The sequence below is a fragment of the Manacus candei genome, unplaced genomic scaffold (genome assembly GCF_025592945.1).
Source record: "Manacus candei isolate 608988 ecotype Guabito, Panama unplaced genomic scaffold, ASM2559294v1 h1tg000056l, whole genome shotgun sequence".
Classification (NCBI taxonomy): Eukaryota; Metazoa; Chordata; class Aves; order Passeriformes; family Pipridae; genus Manacus; species Manacus candei.
Genome location: NW_026138104.1, coordinates 7,611,560 through 7,637,505, shown reverse-complemented (window position 1 = coordinate 7,637,505; position 25,946 = coordinate 7,611,560). Strand labels below are relative to the sequence as shown.

General features: G+C 37.6%; 1 protein-coding gene across 5 annotated transcripts in view; it reads left to right on the top strand.

Moving 5' to 3' along the window:
* The first annotated feature begins 1,206 nt into the window (after positions 1–1,206).
* Positions 1,207–25,946, top strand: part of PRTFDC1 (phosphoribosyl transferase domain containing 1) — a 45,214-nt gene continuing 20,474 nt past the window's right edge. For 2 of the 5 annotated variants that reach the window (XM_051802517.1, XM_051802516.1), the window contains exons 1-3: positions 1,208–1,637; positions 5,229–5,335; positions 8,524–8,707. In XM_051802517.1, coding sequence (XP_051658477.1) covers positions 1,443–1,637; positions 5,229–5,335; positions 8,524–8,707 — 486 coding nt within the window. In that variant the 5' untranslated portion in view covers positions 1,208–1,442. Of the gene's footprint in view, positions 1,638–5,228; positions 5,336–8,523; positions 8,708–24,831; positions 24,898–25,946 lie in introns of all 5 variants that reach the window. The other 3 variants (XM_051802518.1, XM_051802515.1, XM_051802514.1) reach the window with 3 other exon arrangements.

Genomic DNA, 25,946 nt, shown 5'->3' with positions numbered 1-25,946 from the left:
TCTAGCTGTAATCCAAATAGCTTCAGATCTACAGAGCCCAGCTCTGTGTTGTTAATGCAAGAGTTTTTTCAGTAATATGGTGGTAAGTGAATCAGACTGCATTACCTTTGGGCAAATGAAGGCTTCAGGAGGGGTTCTTGCCCACCTCCAAGGAAGAGGAATCTTCAAATACTGAAAAGTGATTGTGGGTACATCTAATTCCAAAGTTCAGATGAAACATTGAACTTTCTCAATAATTGTATGAAATGTTGATGTGTAACTGAAAAGCAAATCTATTTAGGGATTTTGTCCATTATGAAAATTTCCTATGTATTTTACAAACATATTTTTATTTACTTTATGTAAATTTATACAAGTCTCTATATGCTGTTCAAATTCACTGCTTTTTATTAAGTTTATTTTAAAGCACTGTGAACAGGAACTATTTTTTTCCAGCACACCTCAATCTTCATACACAGGCATCACTTCTGAGGCAGGTGTATTCTGGAGGGGGTCCCTGTCACTTTGCAAAACCTGGTCTTCTGTTCTTTCAGGCGTGTTGTCTACTGTAGCAATAGTTCTTCCAAGAATAGTTCCTTAATTCATCAAAAAGCAAACAGACTTGGCTTCATATAAGAAAGGACTGATCACAAGATAACCTTCAATTGCTTTAGTACTTAGCCGGATATTAATCAGTGATTAATTTAAAGAAGACTTCTTAACACCAGATTCCTAAGTTATTAATTGCCCTATCAGTTCTAATGCAAGTGCTCTGAAAGGATTCACTTTAAAACCAGTCCATCTCGGACACCAAACTCCGAGGGTAGATGTGCCCATAGTGTTCCTTGGATTCATCTGAGACCTACAAGTGCCAATGATCACAGTGTAGAACAGTAATGTACCAAATGGAAATGTCTTCCTACTTGGTTGGTAAGAGTCCCTCAGATACCCCTAGGCATGTTTAATTATGCCCAAGTCTCCCCTAAAAGCAACTTTTACTTCCTTTAATAATTTCTAGTATAGGAATGGCAGAATTCTTGCTGTATATTTGACAGAAGAAGAAGAAAGAAGCGAGAAGAAAGAGACAGGCTCCTTCTCATCTGTGAGGCTGTGAAAGCAAAATATTAATAATAACTGTAGCAGCATTGGAAGGGGGGTGGCAGAAAGCTGTGTTGTTCCTAGTTCCTGCTGTGTTTTCCTCCCACTCCACAGACAGCACAGGCACCGCGGGGGTGGGCTGGAGGCACCGGGAAGACACAGCCTGCTCCGGCACGCACAGAGCGGCGGGGAAGGAGCAGCATCTCAGCACACAGCGAGGATGGAAAGCGTGATTATCGAACTGCCGGAAATTTGCTTTCCGGCATCCCATTTTCCCTCCCCTAGAGTATAATCAAAATCCTGTTAAAACGGCCGTTTAAACCACACCAGCTTAATCTCGCCCACTTATCCAGCCCAGGCCTCTTATGCAGCCCTGCCCAAGCCGCTCCACTTCACTCTCCGCTCCTACACCTGTACCTGCTCCCGCCCCCGACCCCGCTCCCGCTCCCGCTCCGCTCCACCCGCGCTCCCGCGGCCCCGCCCCGCAGCCCCTCGGGCGGGCGGCGCGCACGAACATGGCGGGGCCGGGCGGGAGCGGCGCTGGAGGCCGCGGCGTTGTGGTAAATGCGGAGCCGGGCCCGGCCCGGCCCTCGCCCCCGCCCTGCGCGGTCCCCCCGGCGCTTCCCTTCCTTTCCCTTCCCTTCCCCTGCTTGTGCCGCGTCCCCTCACCCAGCTCCACTCCCGCAGTCCCCGGCCCCGCTGCGGCTGCCGGAGGGGCACGGCCGTGTTCGGCTGCCCGGGCTGCGCCGCGCTCGTGGCTTCTGCCCCCGTGGAATGCGGTCCTGGATCACCGCGAGCGGCTCCTGTGGCCGTGGCTGTGCTTCACCGGGTTCCTCGAGTAACGGAGATGAGGATCCTCAGGGATCCCGAGGTGCCTGGCTCCCACCGGAACGCTCAGGCGCCTCTGGGGATTTGTGGGCTCCCTGAATGCAGGCTGGGATAGGAAATAGCCCGAACTTTGGCAGTGTGTTTGGAGTGCCTGTGGGGATGGATCAGTGATGCAAAAAATGAATGAATGTGCCCCTTATTCTGAGGGACAAACCAGATTCTCCCGTGGAGGAAATGCCATCACTGCCACCACCTTAGGTATGTTCTTATTTTATTGTGGCATTGGGATTTTAGCAGGAAATTAAAAGGACAGCTGCCCAGATCGTGGTCCAGAGCCGTGTCACAATGTGTCCATGCCACTGTCCCGTCCATCCTGAGAGACAGTCCTAAGGACCAGCCTCTCCATGTTTGAGCTCTGTCTGAAACTGCCACACACCAACCACCTCTCCTGACACCTGTAATAAATTCTTAAAGCGGATGATTGTGTTTATCAGCAAAGCAACATGAGGATATTGCAAAGATACTGATTTAATTTCTTCTGCTCAACCCCCCGATCAACAGTAAGGCCAGTCCTGTATCATTTAAGTTACAACAACTGGACTTTGCTTGATGCTCACTTTGAAGTGCTCAAACATCACCTGTACTCACTTTACCAGACAGCAAATTAGTGGTGTTCTTCCAAAGCTGTTGCAATTGAGTATCTCCAGCTTATCTCTTACACCTCAAGGGAACACTTCTGGGTATTGCCATGTAGTTGTATTCCTTCTTGTATCCATTCACATCCACTTTAAAAAGACCCACTGAATAATATCTGCTATGCTATTTGAACATACCAAGCCTGAACTTTAAAAGTTGGTCTTTCTTTCACTATACGACTTTTTTTACATGCAAGTATTCCAATAGATTTAGTACATATATTTACTTATCCAGTTGAATAGTCTTTTTATGAAACAATTAGAGTTGTTTCCTTCATATTTTCAAGGGCTAAAGCCAGAACTAAATAGAGGTTGAGTTCAATCTATATTTTTAATATGTTTTCATGTTTAGCTATTAAATTCAGCTATTAAATTTCCCCTTTTTTTTAATTCACAGACAGAATAGTCTTAAGAATTTACAATTACTTGAAACTTGTCCTGTAGCATAGCACAGTGAATAGCTTTAGGGTAAATGAGAATTTCTAAGCCTTGTTGTTGGTAAAAGCCCATTTAAAAGAAAGAAGAATATGAAATAGGCTTATTATATCAAAAAAAATAGTTAATTTGAAAGTACATGTGAATTTCATCTTATTTGTCAAATACCAGCAAGAACTTGTGAGAACTATAGTATTGAAAAGTTATACAGTTTATTCTATGCAAGAGAACCAGAAGGATAAATGGGAGAATCAAAATTTCATCCTGATCCTGTTTATTAAAGAATTTATTGTAACCTAAGTAAAAGCTATTGGTTTGTATGAATTCTGAAGCAATTTCCATCCATTTAGTTTGGTGTTCTGCATCACACTAAACACATGCAATTGGACGAGAATGCAGAAGTAAGCAACACTGACAGGGCTTTGTGGTGGGTGTTTATAATACTTAGGCAATTTAAAGTTATCTGAAATTGTTTCAGTTTACATTAAAATGCTTATGAACAAAACCATTCCAGGCATTTCATGGCGACAAAAAGCTTAAAAAGTTTCAGCCATCCCTATGTACTGAAAAAGTAGAGGGGAAAATGGGCTTCCCAGCATTTCTGCAGCAGTGTTTTTGGAGCAAGATTTCCCTCTATTTAAAAACCTCGCCAAGGAGGATATTTATAATCTCCTGTTTCTATGGAAATGGGGAACACAACTAAGTAACTTTTTTTCTTTTGTATAGTTTCAAGGCTTGTACAAGTCAGGGGAAAAGCTTTCATTGATTCCAGTGATCTCCCAGTCATGCCCTTTTGTGGGCAAGCGTTCAGCAGTAGCTGCCAATGAATAACTTTTTTTGATACAGAAATTGTTGGGTAGAGTTAAGAAAACACGACAGTCGAGGTGTCTGTAGCTGTCAATGAATATGCAAAAAAAGTCCCCAGGGAAACCAAACTCCCTGAGACAGAACACTTTCCGTACAGCATAAGGCAGGGCTGTGTCTGAGTCCAAGAATAGCTCAACATCAAATATACTGTGTGAGCCAAATATTTGTGAGAAACAGCTTATTGCTCTACTATATAAAATGATAAGCAGAGGTTAGTTTCAGTGATGGTCCTTTAAAGGCTGTATGTAGCAAAAATACCATTAAGACATGCACTTTGCAAAAGGCAAGTTTGTCACCATTTTTCCTTTTACTCAAGATTCATGCAGCCAAGCTGTAGAAAGACAATATGTGACTTAAGGCATATGATTGTAGAGAAAACCTAGTAGATGTCACTTTTTATCCTGAACCATATTGAAGCAAAGCTTTGTAATGATTTCAAGATAATCTTGTGAACCTGCAGGTCTTGTCATTTACAAGGAATTGGGAAAATGGTTGGAGTTTGTTTAGTTTTTGTGCTGGTGACTTTGCATTTTCACCACTTTCTGAAGCCTTCATCTGTTGGCTGAGTTTTGCCTTTCCTAATCTCTACTGGCATTGTATGCTGTGAGATCTCCTAATTGTTGTGTTCTGATACCAATGAAACCAATGTATATTAAATCTGTAAAATATTCTTTTCTGTAAATGTATGGATTTAAAGACTAGCTGATAGTGAGGTGAGATGCAAACATTTTGTAATCACTTATCTTTGATGACTTATCAATTGAGGACCTCACCTCTGGCAAGAAGTACAGTCTTCCACTGATTTGTACAGATATCATCCACAAACCACGTAATTTATTCTCCCTATGTGTTGTTTCATCTGTATAATGCTTATTTCTTTATTCATGTATGACTTTTAAATAACTCTAAACTAGAAATGTACAATTAAAATGTAGGATTTTATGACTTTTGATCCCACTATCTGAATCTCCCACTGGAGAATCCCTTCTTACTGTCAATCTTATATTTGCATTCTGAGTTTGAAGTAGTAAGAAAGTCATTCTTGCCACTAATTTAGTATCAAATGTTTCCTTTTTCTATCTAGTTGTTTGTAATTTCAGGTGACATTTCTCACATTCTGTGGGGAAAAAACTGTAGCATTTGATTTCTGAGATATAGGGAGAAACAAAATAATTAATAGGAAAAGCAAAATAGTAAATTGTAACTGGAAGAAAATATGGCATATGATTAATTCAGCCAATAGAGTGTACTAGAATGCTTATTTTATATCAGTTACATCATGTCAGACACCATGAAGTGTCCTTAACAGTACTATTTGATATTCAGATTTCAGACAATTGGCCCGGATACAGTCTGGATTTGTTCACTTATCCTCAGCACTACTATGGAGATCTGGAATATGTGCTCATACCTCATGGCATTATTGTTGACAGGTATGTGTAGTTTGAATGTTACTAAATAAATTCTTTGGTCAGTAATATTATTCTTTTTCTTATAAGGGCTGTCATCCACAGACAGTGCATGTGTAACATTTGTTCTAAAATACTATATTGGCATTTATAAAACTATTTAATTTGAAAAGTAAAAAAATGTTTGAAGGTTGTAGTTGCCTTTGCAACTCCCTGTCTAATTTCTTTCACCTAACTTCTGATTTGGGCATTGAACGAGACGGGGGGTCCCACAGAGAAAGAGACTCTTATCATATAGAGAAATGGACTTTGGATGTAGGTGAAAAGACAGCTGAACTGAAGGTGAAAGGGCAAGTAAAATCTTTGCATATATATATATCTGAATGTCCCACTTGCACTCTAACCATCCTGTGTTTTTAATTAAAAAACAGAAAAAGGAGAAAAAACTACATTCCATTATGTGCAACTTTGGCAACTCCCTGGCACGAATTGTTAATGCAAATTAACCTGATGGTTCCTGACTGCACATTGACTTCTGCCATCCACCATAACTAAAAAGTGTTGTGGACTGTTTGGGTCCAGATGTCAAGTTTGGAGTGTGTCAGTGGGAAAGTTTGATCATCCCTCATTCCTTACTTTGTGGCAGTTCCCATGTGCACTCAGTGTAGGCATTTTAATGTGCTTTGATATTTGTGGTAGGTCAGCTCAGTGCTCATGCTCAGTTACTATTTTGGTGTGCTGTTAAAAAACTTATGAAAAGGTTACAAAATGGAAATGGTAATGGTAATTTTCAGCAGTGTATTTATTGGGAATATCTAAATGGAATTTCATGGGACATTTTCAGCCTGCAGCTTTCTACCTGCCACATTTCAGCAGCTGGTTGCAAATACAAGGAGTTGGAATTCCTTGAAAGAAGATTGTAAACATCCATCATAAGGAATGGCTATTACTCCTGTATTTGTTTTTGAACACAAGCTTTCTTTAATTGCCTGTTCAGTTACCATTGTGTTGAATTTCTAATCTTTTTTGGTTCAAGTCAACTGAATTTTAATTCCTCTTTTTTTAAAATAAATATGTTGCAACTTCAGCTCTCATAGAATTAAATGTAAATTTCTTTGAAGTAAGCATTGAAGTCCAGTGTTGTTTTTGTACTCCAGGAGAATTAGCTCCACTTCTTACTCCAGCAAAAAAAGGCTAATTCTATTCTAATGGAAAAGGACACAGAACTGAATATACTGTGATCAGGCAAGATTTTCATGTAGGAAGAAGGTTCAGCCCTTGAAAAAACTCTCTTGTCAGTTGGTAGCTATTAAATATAAGTTTAAAAGGTCTATATTTTTATTTAGAAATTGAAAGTAATACATTTTTGTCTGTGCTGGAGTTCATACACTTTTAAAATACAAAGTGAACTTTGGAATACTTGGAAATTTCATCTCCTCAAACAATCTGAGGAACAATATAAAAAATGAAAATCATCAGAGAAATGTTTCTTCTTAAGGAGAGGTTTTCCACATGATTCTCAGACTTGATAAAAGATGATAAAAGACTGTTAATCTTCAGTAAAGTAAGTGAAAGTCTTTTACTAATTCTCATTCTTACAACAATAAAAGTAATTATATATTTGAGATCAAACAAGATGATGTAATGATATCTTCTATTTCTCAAAAACTTACTAATTACTGCTATATGGAATTTACTAGAGCATTACAAATACAAAGATGTGAAAATGAAGTAACAGCTTTGCTCATAACTAGTATTTTATCTTCAATTTAGAGCTTATTCTATTCCAGTACATGCATAGATTTCACTAAAGTTCAATCAATGCATTTATGTAGTGGCAAATTGATTTCCGTATTAGAGTCAGTGGAGAAAGAAAAAATCAACAAAACCTTAAAAATGTAATAATGAAAGACATGGGATAAATTTTAGGAGTATTTAATAAATTTCTTCCTGTCAAGAAGTTCACTCTTATTGAAACTGCTAATCTAATTTAGAGAGCTATCAAAGAATTTTCCAGCCTAAGTGTTTATGAAATATAGTGCATTAAGCTGTTTTTCCTCAAAACTTCAAATGACATTAAGTTTTCTGTTGATACCTGCTTTACATCTAGAAATTACCTGGTACTCTGTTTTACGTCTAGAAGTGCCATCTTTGATGTTCTTTAGAAAGCAAAGCTACTTAGGGTGAATATTTATTATTTATACTTATTAGTAAGATTCATATTTATTATTTTTATCTTGAAAATGTATGTAGCATTTTATGGCAGAAATGAGCATCTTTTATTTCCAATCATCTGCCAAATTGTGTTTGCAATGCAGAATTGTCAGAGAAGACAGGTTTGGGAACCCTGCAGTTCCGAGTTCATTGGAGCATAAGCTCAATTATTTGCACGTGTGTGACCTTGAACAAGTCGCTGAAGCTCTTTGCACTCTTCATTTTTGTTGGATGAAGTAGTGATCCTATGAAATAGTGATAATGTACACTCTTTATAAGCTTTTGATTGATGCTCTATTGCTTTCTAGTATTTGTGTATATATTTGTTAAAATTGTGGAGGTAGCATCTTCCAAAGCCAATCAGTGTGAAATATTTCCAATAATTTTCTTCTCTGTCTTTCGCTTAATTTGTTGTTCTTGTGCAGCAACTAACATAACAAGTGAGGGGATTGTTCAGGAATATTTTATACTGATGTTTCCTGTGAGGTAAAATGGAAGGCCAACTCACATTCTTTTCTCCAAAGTCTCTGAAATGCTTATGAGTCTGACCTATGCTGAGGTGGGTTGCTCCCTTTTGTTTAGCCGGGGAATTTGTGCATTTAAGGTTAACCAGTTTGATTCACATGCTTTGCATCATGCACCCATCGCTCTCTGACTGCCTTCTGTGAGCTGGATCCAAACCCAGCCAAGCATTGGAATGGACTGCCCGGGAAGATGGTGGAGTCACCATCCCTAGAGGTGTTCACAGAACAACTGGATGTGGCACTTAGTGCCATGGTCTAGTGGACAAGGTGGTGATCAAAGGTTGAATTCGATAATTTTGGAAGTCTTTTCCAACCTAAATGATTCTGTGATTCTGTGAAGTCAAGACACTGAAACAGAGTGTCAGTCAAGCTTTATACTCACTGTAGTGTTTGTAAACACATGGAAAGCCTACCATGAACTTAGAGCATCTGCATCTAATGTTATTTTATCCATAATTTTTTTTTTTGGCCCAGGACAGAACGACTGGCCAAAGATATTGTGCAAGACATTGGAGACAATGATATTGTGGTTCTCTGTGTCCTCAAAGGTGGCTACAAGTTCTGTGCTGATCTTGTGGAGCACATTAAAAATCTTAGCAGAAATTCAGAAAGGTTCATCTCCATGAAAGTCGATTTTGTTCGCCTGAAAAGTTACCACGTAAGTCAACACCTTTTTTATGTAGATTGTGGTAGAAGGTAATAATAAATAGTGGACTTTTGTATCTGAGATCCCCCCTTTCAGTTATAAGAAAAACTATGTGAAAAATGTTTTTGTTTGAAAAACTTGTGAGGTTTTCTTTAAAAATATTTGTTCAAATCCCTTATGCTTTATGGACAGTATGAATGAGGATATGGGCTGGATTGTTTTGTTTAGTCTGTCTTTACTTCTGGACAGAAAATTATTCAAATTTCCTTCATGTTAAATGTCAGCATGTTGTTTGTTCTCAGAATCCTCAGCTGTTCTGTCAAGTTAATTTCATGTTACTTCATTTTCCACCCCCACATAGTTTGGCATAACTGCAAGATGATAAATCTATGTCTTCTTCTAAATGTTTAATGCTAAGTAAATGAAATGCTTTCATCTTCATAACATGCAGTTTACATAGTAGCAAAATATACCAGCAGATGATGATAGTGTTCTATAAGAAGATGAAACAAGCCATTGAATCAAATCCAGTGTTGAAGTAAGCATCAAGACCTCCTGTTATCTTCAGAGGAAATTATGCAATAATTCATTTGTGTCAGTGAAGATATGATACTGAGATGACCAGCCTTTTTTTTAGAACCTGTAATTACACATTTCTTATTGTTATAAGCTATAAATTTATATTCTACCTTGTAGTGCACATTCCATAGTGAGGGAGCATTGCTAGAAGCAAGTTGTCCTAGAAATGTCTGAGGAAGTACACTAAATAAGTGCAGTGATAATACAGTGTCTTGCAGAAATCCAAGTTGCTGAGTCCACCAGTTCCCACAATAACTCTACATCCTTTCCACAGGCAGAGGTTCATTGGTTGGCATTTTGCTCTGACACTGGTGACCATAAACTTTTCCTAACTTTCACATATCCAGTCTGAATTTTTTCCCTTATGGAAGAAAAGTGAATGAGAGCCTTTTCTAGCCATTTGGTTGGGCTTTGGTCCCGGGGCTCCTCTTTCAAGAATTAGTTAGGTCTATGGAGAGCATGTGCGATACTAATATTATATATTTTCTAGGTATTCAGCAGTATTACAGAACTAATTAATAAAGTAAATTATAACGTTTGTCTCACATAATGGGACATGGAAATTATAATCAATTTTTTTTTGTAATTATGATAGCACTTCAGGAATACTCCTTGTCAAATATGTGGAAGTACTTAAATGGGGCTTTATTTTGCATCTGGCATATAGATAATGCTTGTCCTTTTCCTATAGGGTTATCTCTTTTGCAGTATGAAGATACCCAGCTTTTAAAATTTCTTTCCTTGGTGACAAATCAAATCTTATTCACCATACTAACTCATAACCAATGAGTGGCATGAGATGTATACTGCAGAAGTGTGGAAATCTTCACATCTTTAGCTTAAGAAATAAAAGTATGTTATATCAAGCTTAAACTGCATACAAATTTTGTTATGCAAGGATGATATTATCAATATTGAGTCCTAGATGATCCTAGCACTTAGTGGCTGTGCATGTTTCAGATCTTAGTCTCATGCTTTGTCAGAAAGGTAGTGCCTTCCCCAGAAATATTGCTTGCATCTAGTGTTTAGAAAATAAACCCTTTTTTCTTATACATGCTTCCAAGCAGGTGTCATGTATTTAGAGTCTGAAATGTTCCTAATTTAGTGCTTGGAACAGTGCTTGATGTGTGTCTGATCTTGAGAAGCTGATTGATACTGCAGTATAAGTCTGAAATGACAATAGGATTGGTAGATTTGTTCCATGAGATATGCAGAAATGTAATGCTGAGTAAAGTACTGGTACCACTACCTGCCATCCTTTGCATCTTGAGTTATTGTTGTGTCCTGTGCAATTGCAGATTTTAGAGAATGTTCCCTTGTCAACGTAGCTGGGATCAGAACACTGGAGGAACTCCCTGTAACTAGTCTGAGTGACTCTTTATCCCAGCCTTATATGAAACTCCCAAATCTCCTATGTTAGTTTGTTCTGTATTAACATATCTCTCACAGTGTTTTACACTTTAATCAGAGGCAATAATTACAATTTTGGAGGTAAGACTCTGCTTGAAGACTTGGAGCATCACCAGTTCCACTCCTTTTCTTCCTTTTGCCTTTTCTGTTCCACTTTCTAGTAAGACTTATTACTGCTCTCTCTTTTTATCCCTTTTTCATTTTATAGACACTGTTCTTCTCACATTATTTATCCTGCTTCCTTTTACTAACTGTTCTCTGTTTCTTTCCTAAAGGGAGTCCTGCTACTCTCAATATACTTCCTTCAGATATGTCTTCCTTCCCCCCTCCAGCTGTTTAAATCCAGCAACTAATTTCAGCTCAAATTCATGGGATTTTTAAATTGTCTCATTCCAACTTCAATACTGAAAGGTTAGTTAATTTTTAGGGGTTGTAATTTAAAGTGGGATTTCTTGGTTTAATCATATAGCAAAAATGGGCTGTAATTGTGACCCAAAGTCAGATCTTGGCATCAGTGAAAGTACATCTTAATTACAAAGTGTCAGTGAAAAATATTGTACTTTGATGTTTTGCATACAGACATGATTACAGGAAAAGGAGATTGTAAATATGACCAGCTTTATATGGCTCTTTGTTTTTCAAACTTGTCAAAATATTCCAGAATTTAGACTTTAGCATTTATACTTAATTAGTATGTTAGGATCTGCTTTCTTATTAAGCAGCTGAAACCTGGACATGTATCTTCTTTGTTAGACTTCTTCATGCAAATGAATTGATTAAAAAAAAAAAAGGCAAGCAAGGTACCTTTAGATTCTCTGGATATTAATGAGTGACTTGTTGTACTTCCATAACCAGGATGGTCTTATCTGGTTTGCAAAGTATTGCATATGTCATATGTCAGGCACATTGTCATATGTGCCTGAACGTTTTTGTGAGAAACTTTCCTGTATTTTACAAGAGGCAGATTAGAAGAAAGCACCAAAGTGGGAGTTGGAAAATATGGCTTCAGAAGTAAGCAGATAGGAAGCATCATGTAGACTTAAGGATAAGATTCAGGAAGTAGATGTAGAGGAAAATAAAATCCAGTAATGGGAAATGGAATGAGGAGCAGCAGTTCTGAGTTTTAAGAGGCAGAGAAGAGAAAACATACCATGTTTTGAATGAACTCAAGAGCAGTGAGGGAAGAAGTATAGTGAGTAGACAAAAAAGCACTAGAATAGTCCTCATGTGAAATATGGTGAATGTATGGAAAGATGCATGCCAAGTTTTAGGGGAAACTGTTGTGTTCCCGAAACACTGACGTAAGAACTGATAGAATTTGGCAGCTTTTTAGATATCAAGGAGCAGTGGAATTGACTGTAGAGATTTTTGAGTTTAAAACTGGATAAAAAATAAAATTTACAATATTCAATTTTCACCATAATGAATTTTTTCTCAGTGATTGTTCCTCCATGGGGAATCAGAGTTCTGAAGTTAAAAAGGAGTGAGGGTTTCAGATTGGTAGAAGAAGTAAAAATTATTTTCAGAAGCATGGTAGGTTGAAGTCAAGGATGAAAAGTAGTAGAGGAAGAAGTTGAGTTTGGGAATGTCATCTAAGGGGAATATGACACCAGCAGGAGAGGTAAGAAACACGGATCCAGAAATTCTGTAATACATTTGTGATACTATGAGAACTGTAGCAGAAGAGTAGCCTGTTCATAAACAATAATTAGAGCTTCTCTTTGCTCAGTGTGGAAGAGACAATTTAGGACAGGTTGATAAAGGTAAAGGTTGAATTACAGCTTGAGACAGAGGAGGATATTCTGGCTTATCAAGTCTAATCCCCTACAAAGAGATGCAACAATATCACTTAATCCTGTTCCTTGGCTATGCCAAATATGATCTTTAAGTCAAACCTCAGTTTTGAGATGGAACTGAAAAAATCAGGTGAAGGAGTAGAGGAAGTACACAGAGTCTGTAGACTTTTTGAGAAGTTCTCAGCAACCTCTCAAAAGAAGAGTAAGTAAATGCATGTGAATTAAAGCTTCTTTAGTGGACAGATGATGGAAGCGAAAAATTGAAAGAATCACTGTAAGAGTTGTTGTTGAAACTGGTGGTGGGGACTGGTGGAAGAGAGGACATACAGGCAGACCATGCATTGCTCCCTGTTCTTGTGAAATGTTTAGTATTCCCATATTGTTATCCATAGATATCTATCAAATTCTCTTAATTACTGTATTTTATAAAGTAAGTGTGATAGTAAAGCTCACATCTTGGGGAAGGGCAAGTGAATCTTTGTAGCATAACCTTTTTTCACTGAAAACCATGGAGAGGTGAAGTGGGAATGAGACTGATACTTTTCCTGAAGTCTTTTGTGATGTCTTTGGTTATACATGCGGACTTAAGTAGCAGAAGACCAGCCATCTCTGTTATTTTGAAATAACATTGTTATAACAAACTCTGTTCTTTTGAATAACTTTGGGACCCCATCTGGAGTACTGCATCCAACTCTGGAGTCCTTAGTACAGGAAAGACATGGATCTGTTGGAGGAAATCCAGAGGAGGGCTATGAAGATGATCACAGCTCTGGGGAGACCTTGGAGCAGTCTTCCAGTACCTAAGGGCCCTACAAGAAAGGTGGAGAGGGACATTTACGTGGGCATGGAATGATAGGACAAGAGAGAATGGCTTTAAACTGAAAGAGGGTAGGTTTAAACTAGATATAAAGAATAACTTTTTATGATGAATTTGGTAAGGCACTGGAACAGGTTGCCCAGAGAGGTGGTAGATGCCCCAAATATGTATGAACTTAAATGAATGTTGCTTGCTAGTCACTTGGAGGAAACTTCTAGAGGATTATGTGGATTTGGTCAATTCGTGTAATTCTTTAAAATAAGTACATTATTTATGGTTTCCAGAACATAATTAATAAAAAAAAATGTAAATATATGACCTCTGAATTGTAATCCATGCACAATGGTTGCATTGAATTCTGCTCACAAACAAATCCATTTATATGATCTGTTTCCTCTTCAGCCTCCAGTCCTTCGAAACATATTTATAACTGTTGGTTATTAGTCTTGGCATAAACAGGACCATTAGTGCTGCAAAAATCTGAAAACAAGCAACAAAACAAGCATTGTTTAGTTGAAATCTGAATGTTTTTGCTATACGAAACCATGTCAGTAAATAGTTTTGCTTAATCTCTCTACTGTAGGAGTAAGGAAACAGGGATTTTATAATGAGTAAGTTGAAAGCTTGGTAAATTTATTTTTCTGCCGTATAGGTTTCCTTCTCATACACCATTACTAAATACTTAATTCCTAAAAGGCACAACAGCATGAGGCATCAGACTATAATCAGAGAGTGGTGTAAAATGTACATTCCTACATTGCATAATAACCTGTTCTTATTCAGCATAATTTTACTGTATGAAACTTGATTTTTTTAAGACCTGTATGAACTTTTCATCTGAAAACAATATGTTGAAATCCTGACCCTAAAAAGTAACCTCAAAATGGTTTTATTAATTTAACAACGCAAAAGAAACAGCTAAGTGTCCTGCTTGCATTTAGTGATTCATGTCTATACCCAGACTCTACATCAGTGTTACAATGATTGTTTATTCCCATTTCTGTGTCATGAAAACACAGTTTATCATCTCCTGAGAAAAATGTACATCCTGAGATGAAAGAGAATCCTCATTAGTTTTCTGCGTACAGGTTTTCTCTTGGCAAGTTGTGAGTTCCCTTTATTTTGCATCATGTACACAGTTTAGCTGATGACCAGATCATCATCTTGGTGCTGAGTAGCATGGAAGACTTACAAATTGGAGCCTATCTGGTTGAATTAATTCCTGTCGACTTTAAAGCCAAATTCTGCAATAATTTCATGGGACTGAACTCCAAATTATGTGTGAATTATCAATTTGACATGCAGATAAATAACTTCAGTGTAGGCAAAATGTGGTTTAATTTGGAAACGAATAATTTATTATTTATTTGATTTGGAACGAGGCTGTAAATGTACTAGACATTTAAAACCTAAAACATACTCTTAACGCTTTTCAGATGCATGTCTTGCAGTCAGCACTGTAGACAGTGAATAACTGTACAGAGAATTTTGCAAAACAATATACTTTTAGATGCTAATGGGCAGCAAAAATATGACATTAACTTAGTCCACAGAAGCTACCAGTGTAAAGGATCTAGACCTTGAAGTTGTTGCTGTTCTGAGATTGTCAGTGGTGCTGCCAGAGAAGTGTCTTATGGGCAAGCTAAAGATAAGAGATTTGGGACTAGAAATCTGTTCCTAGAATTGCCAAAGGGATTTTTTCTTTGTGTACTTTCCATGTTTATGAATGGATAAAATGGAATTTTCATCCTAAAGTAGTAGTATATTTTTGAAGGAAAGCTCTGGGAAATACTCAAACCTACTAAAATGAGTGAGTAAAAGGTCCTTTACAGCTCCAAGCCAAAGATACTCCAGAGTCTTAAGCAGATATTGATGTATTTCTGTATGTCTGATGCTTCAGTTATTTTCTGAAACTTAGTAAGACCTGTGATGGTTAAGAAGGTGAGGAACAGTGGAAACAGACCATATTTTTTGTGATTTGAATGTTTGGAGATGCTACAGTTGACAGTTCTCCAAACTGTGTCCAAATGTTCATTTTCCAAGTGGTAAGACTTGTTTAAAAATAGAATGTTTTTCAAGAAAGAAACAAAAAAACCCCACTTCTACATGCAGCAGTGTCTTACTGCAAAATATTAGCCTCAGAGACACTAAAGCTTTTCAGAGAAATAGCTGAAAATGTGTTAGTGGTGGAGGTTGTCCCAAAAGCTTATTCTTGTAGCAAGCTGATGAACTCTTTAAAGAAATTTACAAAAATATGAGGAGAATGGCAGTCTCATGGGTTGAAGTGTGCGTGGTGTTATTAGAGTAGCAGCATAGTTTAGGCAGTTTGAGAGTAAACTCTCATAAACTCTCCTGCCAGATTAATCTACATCAGGTACAGATGGTTCAGGGCTTGGTGTAAAAACTGAGACACTGCAGATGGGTCTCTTCTCTGATTGCATCAGCTGGAACAATTACCATTTCCAGTTCATTCCTCAGGGACTGCAGTGCCCTCCCAACAGTGCCCTCCCAACTTGCCAGCTCAGCTGGTGTTCTGAGCACTTCCTAACCTGTTTCAACCTGGATGAGACCAGTTATGAGAGACTTTCTATCTGAACGGCTTGAGCTTGCTGGATTCATTTTTAGTGACCCAGATGCACACATGCCTCTCAGCCTGCCAGCAGCCCCTGCCAGAGGGAGGGGCTGGGGACAGCCTGTGGGCAGTAACTTCTTTACTCAGCACAGCTCTTGCTGGAAAAAGAAGTCTGTCCATAGCCAAGGGATCCTTGCTACCAAGTACGCGAGCCTCAGACTCACCCTCTTCTTTATCTGAGACATACTTCTGAAAGGTGTCAGGAGCGTGGCTGTTTCAATCCTAGTTATTTTTGTGAAACAACCTAGTTTTCATGGTGTTCTAAGATAAACTGAAGAAGGCCATACTATATGGAATAAAATGTGAACTTAAAAAATCAGTGTGGTGAAACTTCTTAGGTCTGGAGGCATATGCTCTCCTTCCGAGGCACCTACAGCTTCCATTTAACGTGATGGCAAAGTTGTGAGATATGAGAGCTTTAATTCATCACTCACTCAAGGCTGTCTTGAGTATAAGGAGGAAGAAAGTCTTTCTGATTTAAATTATTTTAATTAAAACATACAGTCTTTTCCTGTTGGACACTGCTTAGGGGCTTGGAGTGTTACTAATAATGTAAGTAGGTGTTAATTTGTGGGCACAGTTCAGGAAAGGTCATAATAAACCTATCATACAGTCAGTTTATCAAGTTTATCTGTAATGTAAAACTCATAGAGGGATGATCTCTGTAACTGTATGCATCAGATAACACACCTACACATCACTTAAATATGTTAGCACCATCTGAATTCTTAGTAATTTTTTTTGTAAGTATGAGTAAGTGTCTCAGTGACTCACATATAAAAGATTTGGGGGAACCAAACAACTCAGCCGGGGGAGAACTGAGTAGGAAGTGGCCTGATTGCCATGGGGACAGAACGAGAACAGATGTGGCAGTGAAGGCACAGTGGTACTGAGCTGTCCTACAGGTCTCCAGCAATATCATAATATTGTTTTAAGGCATTTGTGAGGCATATTAAAGCAAGTAACTACCTGCCTTGTCAAAATACTTTTAATTTTTTTTCTATTGTTTCCTGCTTAGGTATTACCTTCCTTTATACTGATACATGATTTTTATCTGTGGAATTATTTTTTTCTAACTGAAAAAAAATTGGTTTTCCTGTGTTGCCGCACTCTCCTTCTGGACTTCAGATCTAATGCAAACTCCACAGAGGTATTTTCTAATCTTCTTTGAGAAATTTTGCTCCCCAAGGGTCACATTTTTCTAACAAGCTGTAATGTTTTCTTTTGAAAAAATGTCTTCCAATTTGAAATAAATGTCTTGGATTACAATATATTACATAGGGTATAGCTACTGTGTATAAATGGAGTTTTAGATCTGAAGAAGTTCATTTTTCTTAAGGCTTTTAATATTCTTTTTGGTGAGCTTAAATCTTTGGTATTTTTAAGCAGCCCAGATTCCTGGAACATCTTAACATTTAAGACTGTGAATGTTTTTAAAATCGGTCAGTTTTAGAACAGATTCAAAGCATCAAGGGATTTCATTAATGGCATCCAAGAGGTCATCTTTTCAAAGAATTAAATTCTAAAGTTCCCCTGGATTTGTTGTAAAGCAGTGGTTTGTTACAAAGCCTAAAAAATCGAAGTTTAGTTTCAGTAAAATACTTTGTTTCATGTTCTACCAAAAATACACAAGCTACTACTAAATTATGGTATTTTCAGCAATACTTTATGTCCTCATTAGGAGAGACTATAGTCTGTATTTTCAGTCTGCTTCACAGACTTTTACAGTAACGGGGAGATAGGATCTTACATATAAGAGAGGTCCAGAACATAATGGTTGCTAATCCTGTTGTTCAAGTAAGATCTGATACATTTGAAAGTACTGTGACATTTTTATGCATTGGAAAAATAGCACCTTGATTACTTATTTAGATGCTGGTAATACCATTTAGTATGTGGGTTTTTTATATTAAGTTCTGAAATGGGGCAAAATTAATTAAAAGAAGCCAGAGGGTTCTAATTTTCTCAAGGAATTCCATGACTCTCCTTTACTGGCATCTCTTAAATGCTGTTTCTTAAAACAGATCGTAGCATGTGTGATGTTCCTGCAGTGCCACACCCCAGGAGGCTGTAAGGCATGAACCAAAAAGGTTACTTTAAAGGAATATGGCAATAACAGGAACTCCTCTATTACTGCAGTGCTTATCTGCATGAGAGATACAAAATTTTTTTCCCTCCTCATTTGATAGACAGAAATTAGAATATTTAAATAAAGAAGAGATACTATAACATAACCTTTCAAGAAAATTCACAAAGAGTATGTGTGCTATTAAAAGTTTCCCAGTTGTCACTAGCCAAGGGACTAAACACAGTGTTATGAAGGAGAGTGCTACTGAGTTGTGAGGTTCAATGACACACTAGACTCCAGATTGCTGGAAAGGACTAAGCATTTGAGGTTTTTATCAGTCTCATCTTCTGTGAATTTGCTTACACCTATCTGTTTTCTCAGCCTGTGGCTATTTGACAAATTTCAAAGTTCTTCTCCTATCTCCCTTTTATCACCAAATCCTAGGAACTAATGATAGTCAGGGTCAGAAGGTTAGTACTTCATGCTTAGTCTAGAGAAAGCTGTTTCTCTTGTGCTTGCAGAATGCCCGAGGGGATGGGGCTTCAGTACAGAGCTACAAATTCACTATATGATTTTTCACAGTGTTCATTTACTTTAATCATTAATTTACAACACAGTTAAAAAATTGGGGTAAGAGTACATATGGATCTAGTAGTGTCCCAGCTGGCATGCTGAGACCCTCTGTTGAAGCTGGGAAATATGACTTCTAGTTCCCCTGCAGTAATGCTTGTACACTTAATGTTAAACAATAATTGGGTAAAAGACATACTCCAGTTATTGTGGACTTGCATCCAAACTGATGTTTCCCCAGCTGGGTCCGGTATAGTTGGCTATAGCATGCATGATGACCTTTATGATTTTTGCATTACCAGGGAATAGTAACAGGAGGAAGATTTTCCCTACACCCTTTGGCTTATGGAGCTGAGGAAGAAAAGCAAACCAGATCTCCTATTCCAAGAGGGCTTATATTACATTATTATCACAAAATGTGGACACTCTTAGCAATGCCTCCTGGCAGTCCAAAAGGAGTACCTGAGTAGGATTATGGCAATTCTGGAGGGTATGCTTGCTAAATTTTTCTTTTATCTGTAAGTTTTAAGTTTATTTGCCTCCCATCTCTGGAGACAAATTATGTGATCTGAACTTTGCCTCACACGACTGAAGAGCCCTGTGAAACTGTTAGTACCTCTTCTCATCCTGGAACATACACAGATTTTGTTTCTATGTTTTAAAGATTATTTTACAGAATAAAAGTAAGTTAGAGTACAAGGAAATCTCAGACTACATTCTGTGGAAATTAACCTGAGTTTTTAGGATACATTGTGTTTCTGATATATGTACAGTTCAAAACAATTGGTATCATATGTTCTTGATTTCAGTTCAAGCTTACAGGTGCTGTTGGTGCCATGTGGTTATATGTGGTGCTGCAATCTTACTGCATTATTCTTAAACAAAATAACACATTTAATCAATACCAAGCAATTACATAAAACTGAATTGCTAAACCAGAAATAAAAATACAAAATAATTTATTGTCTATAATCCTTATTAGCCAGGTTACCTGGTTTGAATTCTGCTTCAATTTATGACAGTTTGGCCCTTTTTTAAGATACCTTACCTTCTTTGAATTAAATACAGAGGAGGCATGCAGGAGTCCTAGTACACAAGAAATTACTGAATGTCTGAACAGATGATTGCAAACAATCCCATTTATTCAGTTTAATAACTCATTGTTGCCTAGAGAATTGTTTAAGCTGAATGACCTGCCTTGCTTTTACAGTAGGGAAGAAACATACCCAGGTGTTCCTGCAAGTCAGCTGATAAGGAGTACCTTGCTGTCAGTAAGTTCACTGTTTGCCTTTCTCTGTCCAAAGCCAACTTCCTCATTGCAGAACTCTGGCCTTCCCAGGAACTGGATAGACTAGGCTGCATTTGAAGCACTTTGAAACCTGAGTGATGGAGCTTTTAGTTAAGGAATAACAAGAAGGAAGAAAAATAATAAAATATAAGTGAATATTTAAATTAGTTATATTGTAGATCTAACCCTAGAGAAGTAAAGTATGTCTTACATGGTGGCAACTAGAACTCTGATAGATGTACACCTACACCAGTTTAAAATCTGCTGTCGTAGGTTGTCCTGGCAATAGCAGTAGGGCTGTCTCAGTGCAGCACAGTCAGTGGTGTGGTCAGCTCAGGAAGGCATCTTTAAAGCTGACAGAGATACACAAAGCTGTCAGTGCTTCAGTGCAAATGTGCCATTACTGTCCCTGTGGGAAAGGGGATGTCCTGGCAGTGGGTGTATGCCAGTTTACTGTATTTGACTTCCAGTTGGCTCAGCATTGTTGGATTGTTTGCAAGGTGTTCAAAGCACCTCTGAAAAACATATCAGTGACCTGGCACTTGACTATTTTGAATGTGGGTGTACCCTGGAGGTTGCAGTCTGCCCTTTGGTATACATGTGATTCTGGGGAAGGGAAGGCAAACTTTCCAGTCTTTACTGGGAAGTGATCTATATCATTCCCACACATTTGCACAAGTCTCCAGCTTAACAGTACTTACGAGTTGCCCTCTGAATGTTGCTACTTAAGCCTGGATAGTCCTTCCAGTTGTCTGGCATGAAAACTGACAGCTCGTGTTCTGCACCCTTGAGGTCTCTTGTTCTTTGTTGTTGTTCTGTAGAGAAGAAACCCAAAATAGTATTAATTCAAGTATATGATGCTTTTAAGTAACCTTCCTGGAAAACTCATTTGTAGGAGATGGGATGATGGTGCCAAGTGAAAGAGCTTTCCTCATGTGAATCCTCAGGTTGGGGGATTTGCAGTATCACCCAAGGGGTAGAAAGCAAAGCAGAGCAGGCCTGATGATCACATCTTTCTTTGTTATGAGCTTCCCTGATGAATTCTCAGAGAAAAAGGTAACCACATTTTTTAAAGAAATTCCATACAAACTTTGCGGACTGTAGTAATTAGATACATAATAATAACCTTGTGTCCATAATTCATAATTTAGTTATGCATTTAAACTGTTCTGTTAGAGCTACTTTTTTGCCATGATTAAAGAATCTTTGTTTCAGTGGGCCCAGTATTAATGTACTCCAGATTCTGTTTCTTTAGAAGAGTAACAGATGTTCACAGTTTGGTGCAATTTTCAGATGAGCAATGCTGTTTATAATGAATTTTCCTGAGACCACCCAACTCATTTCACTTGTAACTTGAACTATGTCCAAGTGTTGATCTCAGGAGATGTATAAGAGATGTAATAATCCTGTGCCCCACCCAGTTCAAAAGACATGACTTAGTATAGATGGAATTTAAATATCTATACTTTGAATCTACATAGAAAGCAAAGGTTTTACCTTGTATGCCATGAAAAATGGAGGTGGAAATAACATTCTTGCTTTCATTCATCAAGTATTCATAGGATCTGAAGATGTATATGGACAAGGTCTGAATGAAATAAAATTATAAAACAAAGATGAACAGGTGAAAAAGCACAACACAGCAAATACAACCAAAGAAATTGAGATTTATCCTGGAAAATACAGATTTATTAAGCACAGAAAAAAATCAGAAATGTAGGATTAAATACAGCTTGGGATGAGGTGTAGGGATGCAATACAATGCATCATGTCTTGTCAGAAACAGCTGCAATAAATTTTGTGCTGCATGAACCAAAACATAGTGTGATTTAGATCTATCTCTATCTGGGACAATATATTTAGTGTCAAACATTTAACACAAAAAAAAATTAATTGATAGGGTTTAGGGATGTTAGAAAGCAAGTTTTGAGGAACCCTGGGTGACAGAAAGTGAAGCTTCAATTCATATTTCTGCATTTATAAGAAATTGTAAAGACTCAATCATTTGGAACAATTCCTAAAGAAAAAAGAAGCTCTGAATGACTTGAGACCATGAAAATTAAACAAACAGTTCTGAATTGACAGTAATTGGTACTGAATGAAACAGGTTTTTTTTCTTTCCTGACATACATTGTACTTTATACTTAACATTTAGTGCAGTGTTATTTTGAGATTATAAACTGAGAACTCAGAAAAATGCACTGGGAGGTTCCTATGGCAACCATAATGTGCAAATTATCTATGTGAACATTATGATCATGGTAATGTGACACTGTGGTGTTGAGTCTTGCTGTTTGACAGGTATGTATTTTACAACATGAGTTAAGTGATGAATGCAGATAGTTACAAATGGCATTAAAATTAATTATCTGTTTTGTTTTTTTTTTTGGCAAGAGAATTGCCTACAGTGTGATGCAAGGAATTTCTTTAAATTTTTGAAAACACCTTGGTTGGAGGGTTCTGAGCTGCATATAGAAAAAAACCATATAGAAACCATATAGAAAACTGTATGTTTTTAGGCACAGTGAATACTCAGCTGAGGATTTTCATTATTTTGTGCAGTTGTGTCACGACAGCCAATGTGTGAACGCTGAGGTTGATGGGATGCTGTGATCCCCCTGCTCTCAATGGCTTTTGTGTTTGCTTAGCTGCTTGCCAGCAATGAAGATGCTTTTTCAGCATCTTCCTTTCAGCTGAAGCCAGAAATACCAAGTGCAGAGGAAACAGTGCTGCTGTGACAACTGCTGAAAGAGATATTTTTTTTTAGTTAAAAATAAATAAATTCATTAATCATTGCACCTCACTGTTATCTTTTTTTTCCCTCTCTCTTTTTCAACTAGCAACTAGGGGCAAACTGCCTCTTCAGTAATTCTTGTGTGCTGGTTGTAATGAAATTCCACACTTTCTCATTTGGAAATGAAAAAATATTTTGTCAGTGCCTTGGTTACACATGCTGTGGTAGATATTAGAAACAATCTGCTTTTTATAGTCTTATAATAGTCTTGACTTGAATACATCCCTGACTTTTGAAGAGTGACCTGTCTTGCTTTACAACATAGAACTTGTGCTTTTAAGCCTGAACTTTAAATCTTCTCAATCTACACTTTTTGTTTAGTTTTAAAATAATCTTCTGAAGCCATCAGTTCATTGCTTTGTTGTTGTTTGGGGGTGGTTTTTTTCCGTTTTTCTTTACGGAAGTAAAAGAAATATTGAAATTTATATTAGAAAATGTATGGGATGTAACCTTCATTGCTGCTCTAGCTCTGTTTCCCAGGAAACGGATCAGAGCAGCTTGAAATTTATCTAAAGCTCCCAGATCCGGTGCAGAAAAAGTGAAGGCAGGTCTAAAAACTGTCTTTTAAGGCAGTGACTGCTTAGGACCTTTTACAAAGCTGTGGTGTGAGAGGTTTTTGGAGAGTGGAATCTGAGTAAAAGCGGGAGAGACTTCTGGTGGGACTGCAGTGCAGTTCTGGGCAATTCTACAACCTTTACTTTCAGCTACTCAGGAAGGCTGTATTAATTTAGGCAATCCATTCCCATGGGGACTACGAATTGTTCCTGGGGTTGTCAGGTTGCTTCTGATCCAGTGGCTGCAAAGATGCCTTGGAAGTCCCTGGATTTTTGCCACCTGGGCTGTGAGTGTGGGCAGGTGTGGTTTCCTGCAGTGTGACTGTGCTGCACGGCAGTGCCAGGGTGCTGTCTCTGCTCATCCTGTTTCTTGAGGGGAAGAAGAAGAGCTATAAACCCCTTAGTCCAGTAGATCCTCACCTGCCTTAAAAGTCCTGATGTCCCACTCTTTATCTGTGGAAAAACATTTGACTGCAGAGCACTGGATTTATGAAATAAAGGCAAAGTATTCAAGTATTGTGCTTACATCATTGTGTAATGATGAAGCTTCGTGGTCTTACCAATAAACTACAGTGTCACATTGTGGTACTGCAGCTATTATTGAAATTGGACTAACGTGGTCTTTCTATGGGTAGGGAGATTAGATTAGCACATGCACCAATTTGGCAAAACCCCCACATTAACTATACTTACTTTTGCTTTTGCTTTTTCTGAAAAGTTCATATAGCCTGGCCACGACTGTATATTTTTTAATTTGCCATCTTCTTTAGGGCCTCTTCTGTCTTCCCTTAAAGGTAGGGCTTCTGTGTGTCTCCCTTATGTGATATTAACTTTGTGTTCTGCTGATAATGAATTTGACCTAGAGCTGGTTGAGAATTTCCCATCAGAATGAATTTCAACTAGAAATGTCTGTAAAACAAATCTATCAAAAAAGAATTTTTACTGTTTTTTTAAGAATTTCTTTTTTAATAGGCAAATCAAAGCATATTATTCTGTTGCATGTAGTTCAACCTGATTAGTAGCATTCTATTTTATGTACTTGATTTCAAGAATTTTATCTTTGAGTCAGTTGCAAAAACAAAGCCCTGGAAACTATAAGGCACACTGAAACTATTTTTAATAACAAGTGATAAATTTTGCAAAACTTTTTTCCCTTGAAAAAAATAGAATTAATTCCTTCAAAAATAGCTGAGTTCTCTCTGTGAGTGATAGATGTAAGCACATTTTGCATGTGTTTCTAAAGACTGTTTCAAAAAGAGAATGTGCTTACAGGTGTTTGGTCAAGTGTTGAGATGCTCCTGTCTTCCCGTTGTGAAAGGGACAAATATGTTACACAACACTTAACATGTTGAGAAATAGCAAGCAAGGGACCATTATTTTAAAGAGAAAAATGCAACTTTTTCTAATTCATTAAACCCTAGAGCTTGATATTAGCTTGAATACAACCAGGAGATGATAGAAGCCACAGGACTAAGTGAGAGTGTGGTTTTGTTGTACACCAATATTAACAAGCATTAGAAAATATAAGTAACCAAGACTGTGAAAGATTGAAGAAAAAAGTTAACATGTTTGTATTGTTATTTTATACAGTTGTAACCAATTTCAAAGTTTGATCTTTCTTCTTTCAGAATGATCAGTCTATGCAAGATATGCAGATCATGGGTGGAGATGATCTTTCAAAGCTGACTGGGAAGGTTTGTTAATTTTAAATTTAAGAAAGAAAATAAATTCATAAAAACACTTGAGAAAGTCTGTAATTTTGCACATGGACTGTCAGATACTAATATTAGAATCAAAGGTATTTATTAGTCTGTATTAAATTGCCGTGATGCCACTGGTTTCAGATTGCAGATGCCCCAAAAGATCAGAATGTAGCCCCTCCATCTTAATGTAGGGAGTCCCCAATAGTTATACACTTACCACCAGTGAGATTGTGGGCTAAATTTGTGCTTTAATGTTTCCCCTGAGCTTGTTTGTGTCTTGGAGCCTTGTTGCCTTCAGTGGGTGCACGCAAGCAAACTGCACATTGAATATCCCCGTTGAATGCATCGTATGGGTTTAATACCATTTTACCTAGTGCACAAAATTCCATTGTGGAACCTTTCACTCAGAGAGTCAAATGGGATTTTTTTATTTCAACATCAGGCTGGCTGTATGACTGAATCTGCACTGTGCTTGACTGTTGTGGTAATGAGAGAGAGTGGTTTCAGGCAGTGAAAAGGCTATTTTCATCCAACTGTGGCAATACAAAGCAGCACTTTGAAGAGGAAGGAAGGCTGATTTCATTAGGCAAATGGTCTGTGTGGAAAATGGTCAGAAAATGGAGTCTTTACTTATGCATTACGGCAACATAATACTTATCTTGTTATTTATACTGTATGTGCAGTTACTGTTTTATTAGCTGGTACTAGATAATATCAGTTTCTTCAAAGCACTCAAATGTAGCACTAGCAAACTCATTTATTTTGTTGTACTGTAGCAAACAAGAAGAAGAAGAGAAAAACTTTAAATTTTTTCATTAATATTAAATAGGTTTTGATGCAATTAGAACTTAAATGAAAAAAATGCTGTTAGACTCAGGATATTTTAGTGATACATGTGTACTCAATTTACACTTCTAAATACTCCTGCTGGGTGTTGTTTCCAAATTACCACTAAAGCATTAACCATGTTCTTGGAAAATATGAATTAATTTGCTGCTTTCTAGTATTCAAACACTGGAGTTACCTGTTTTTCTGTGATG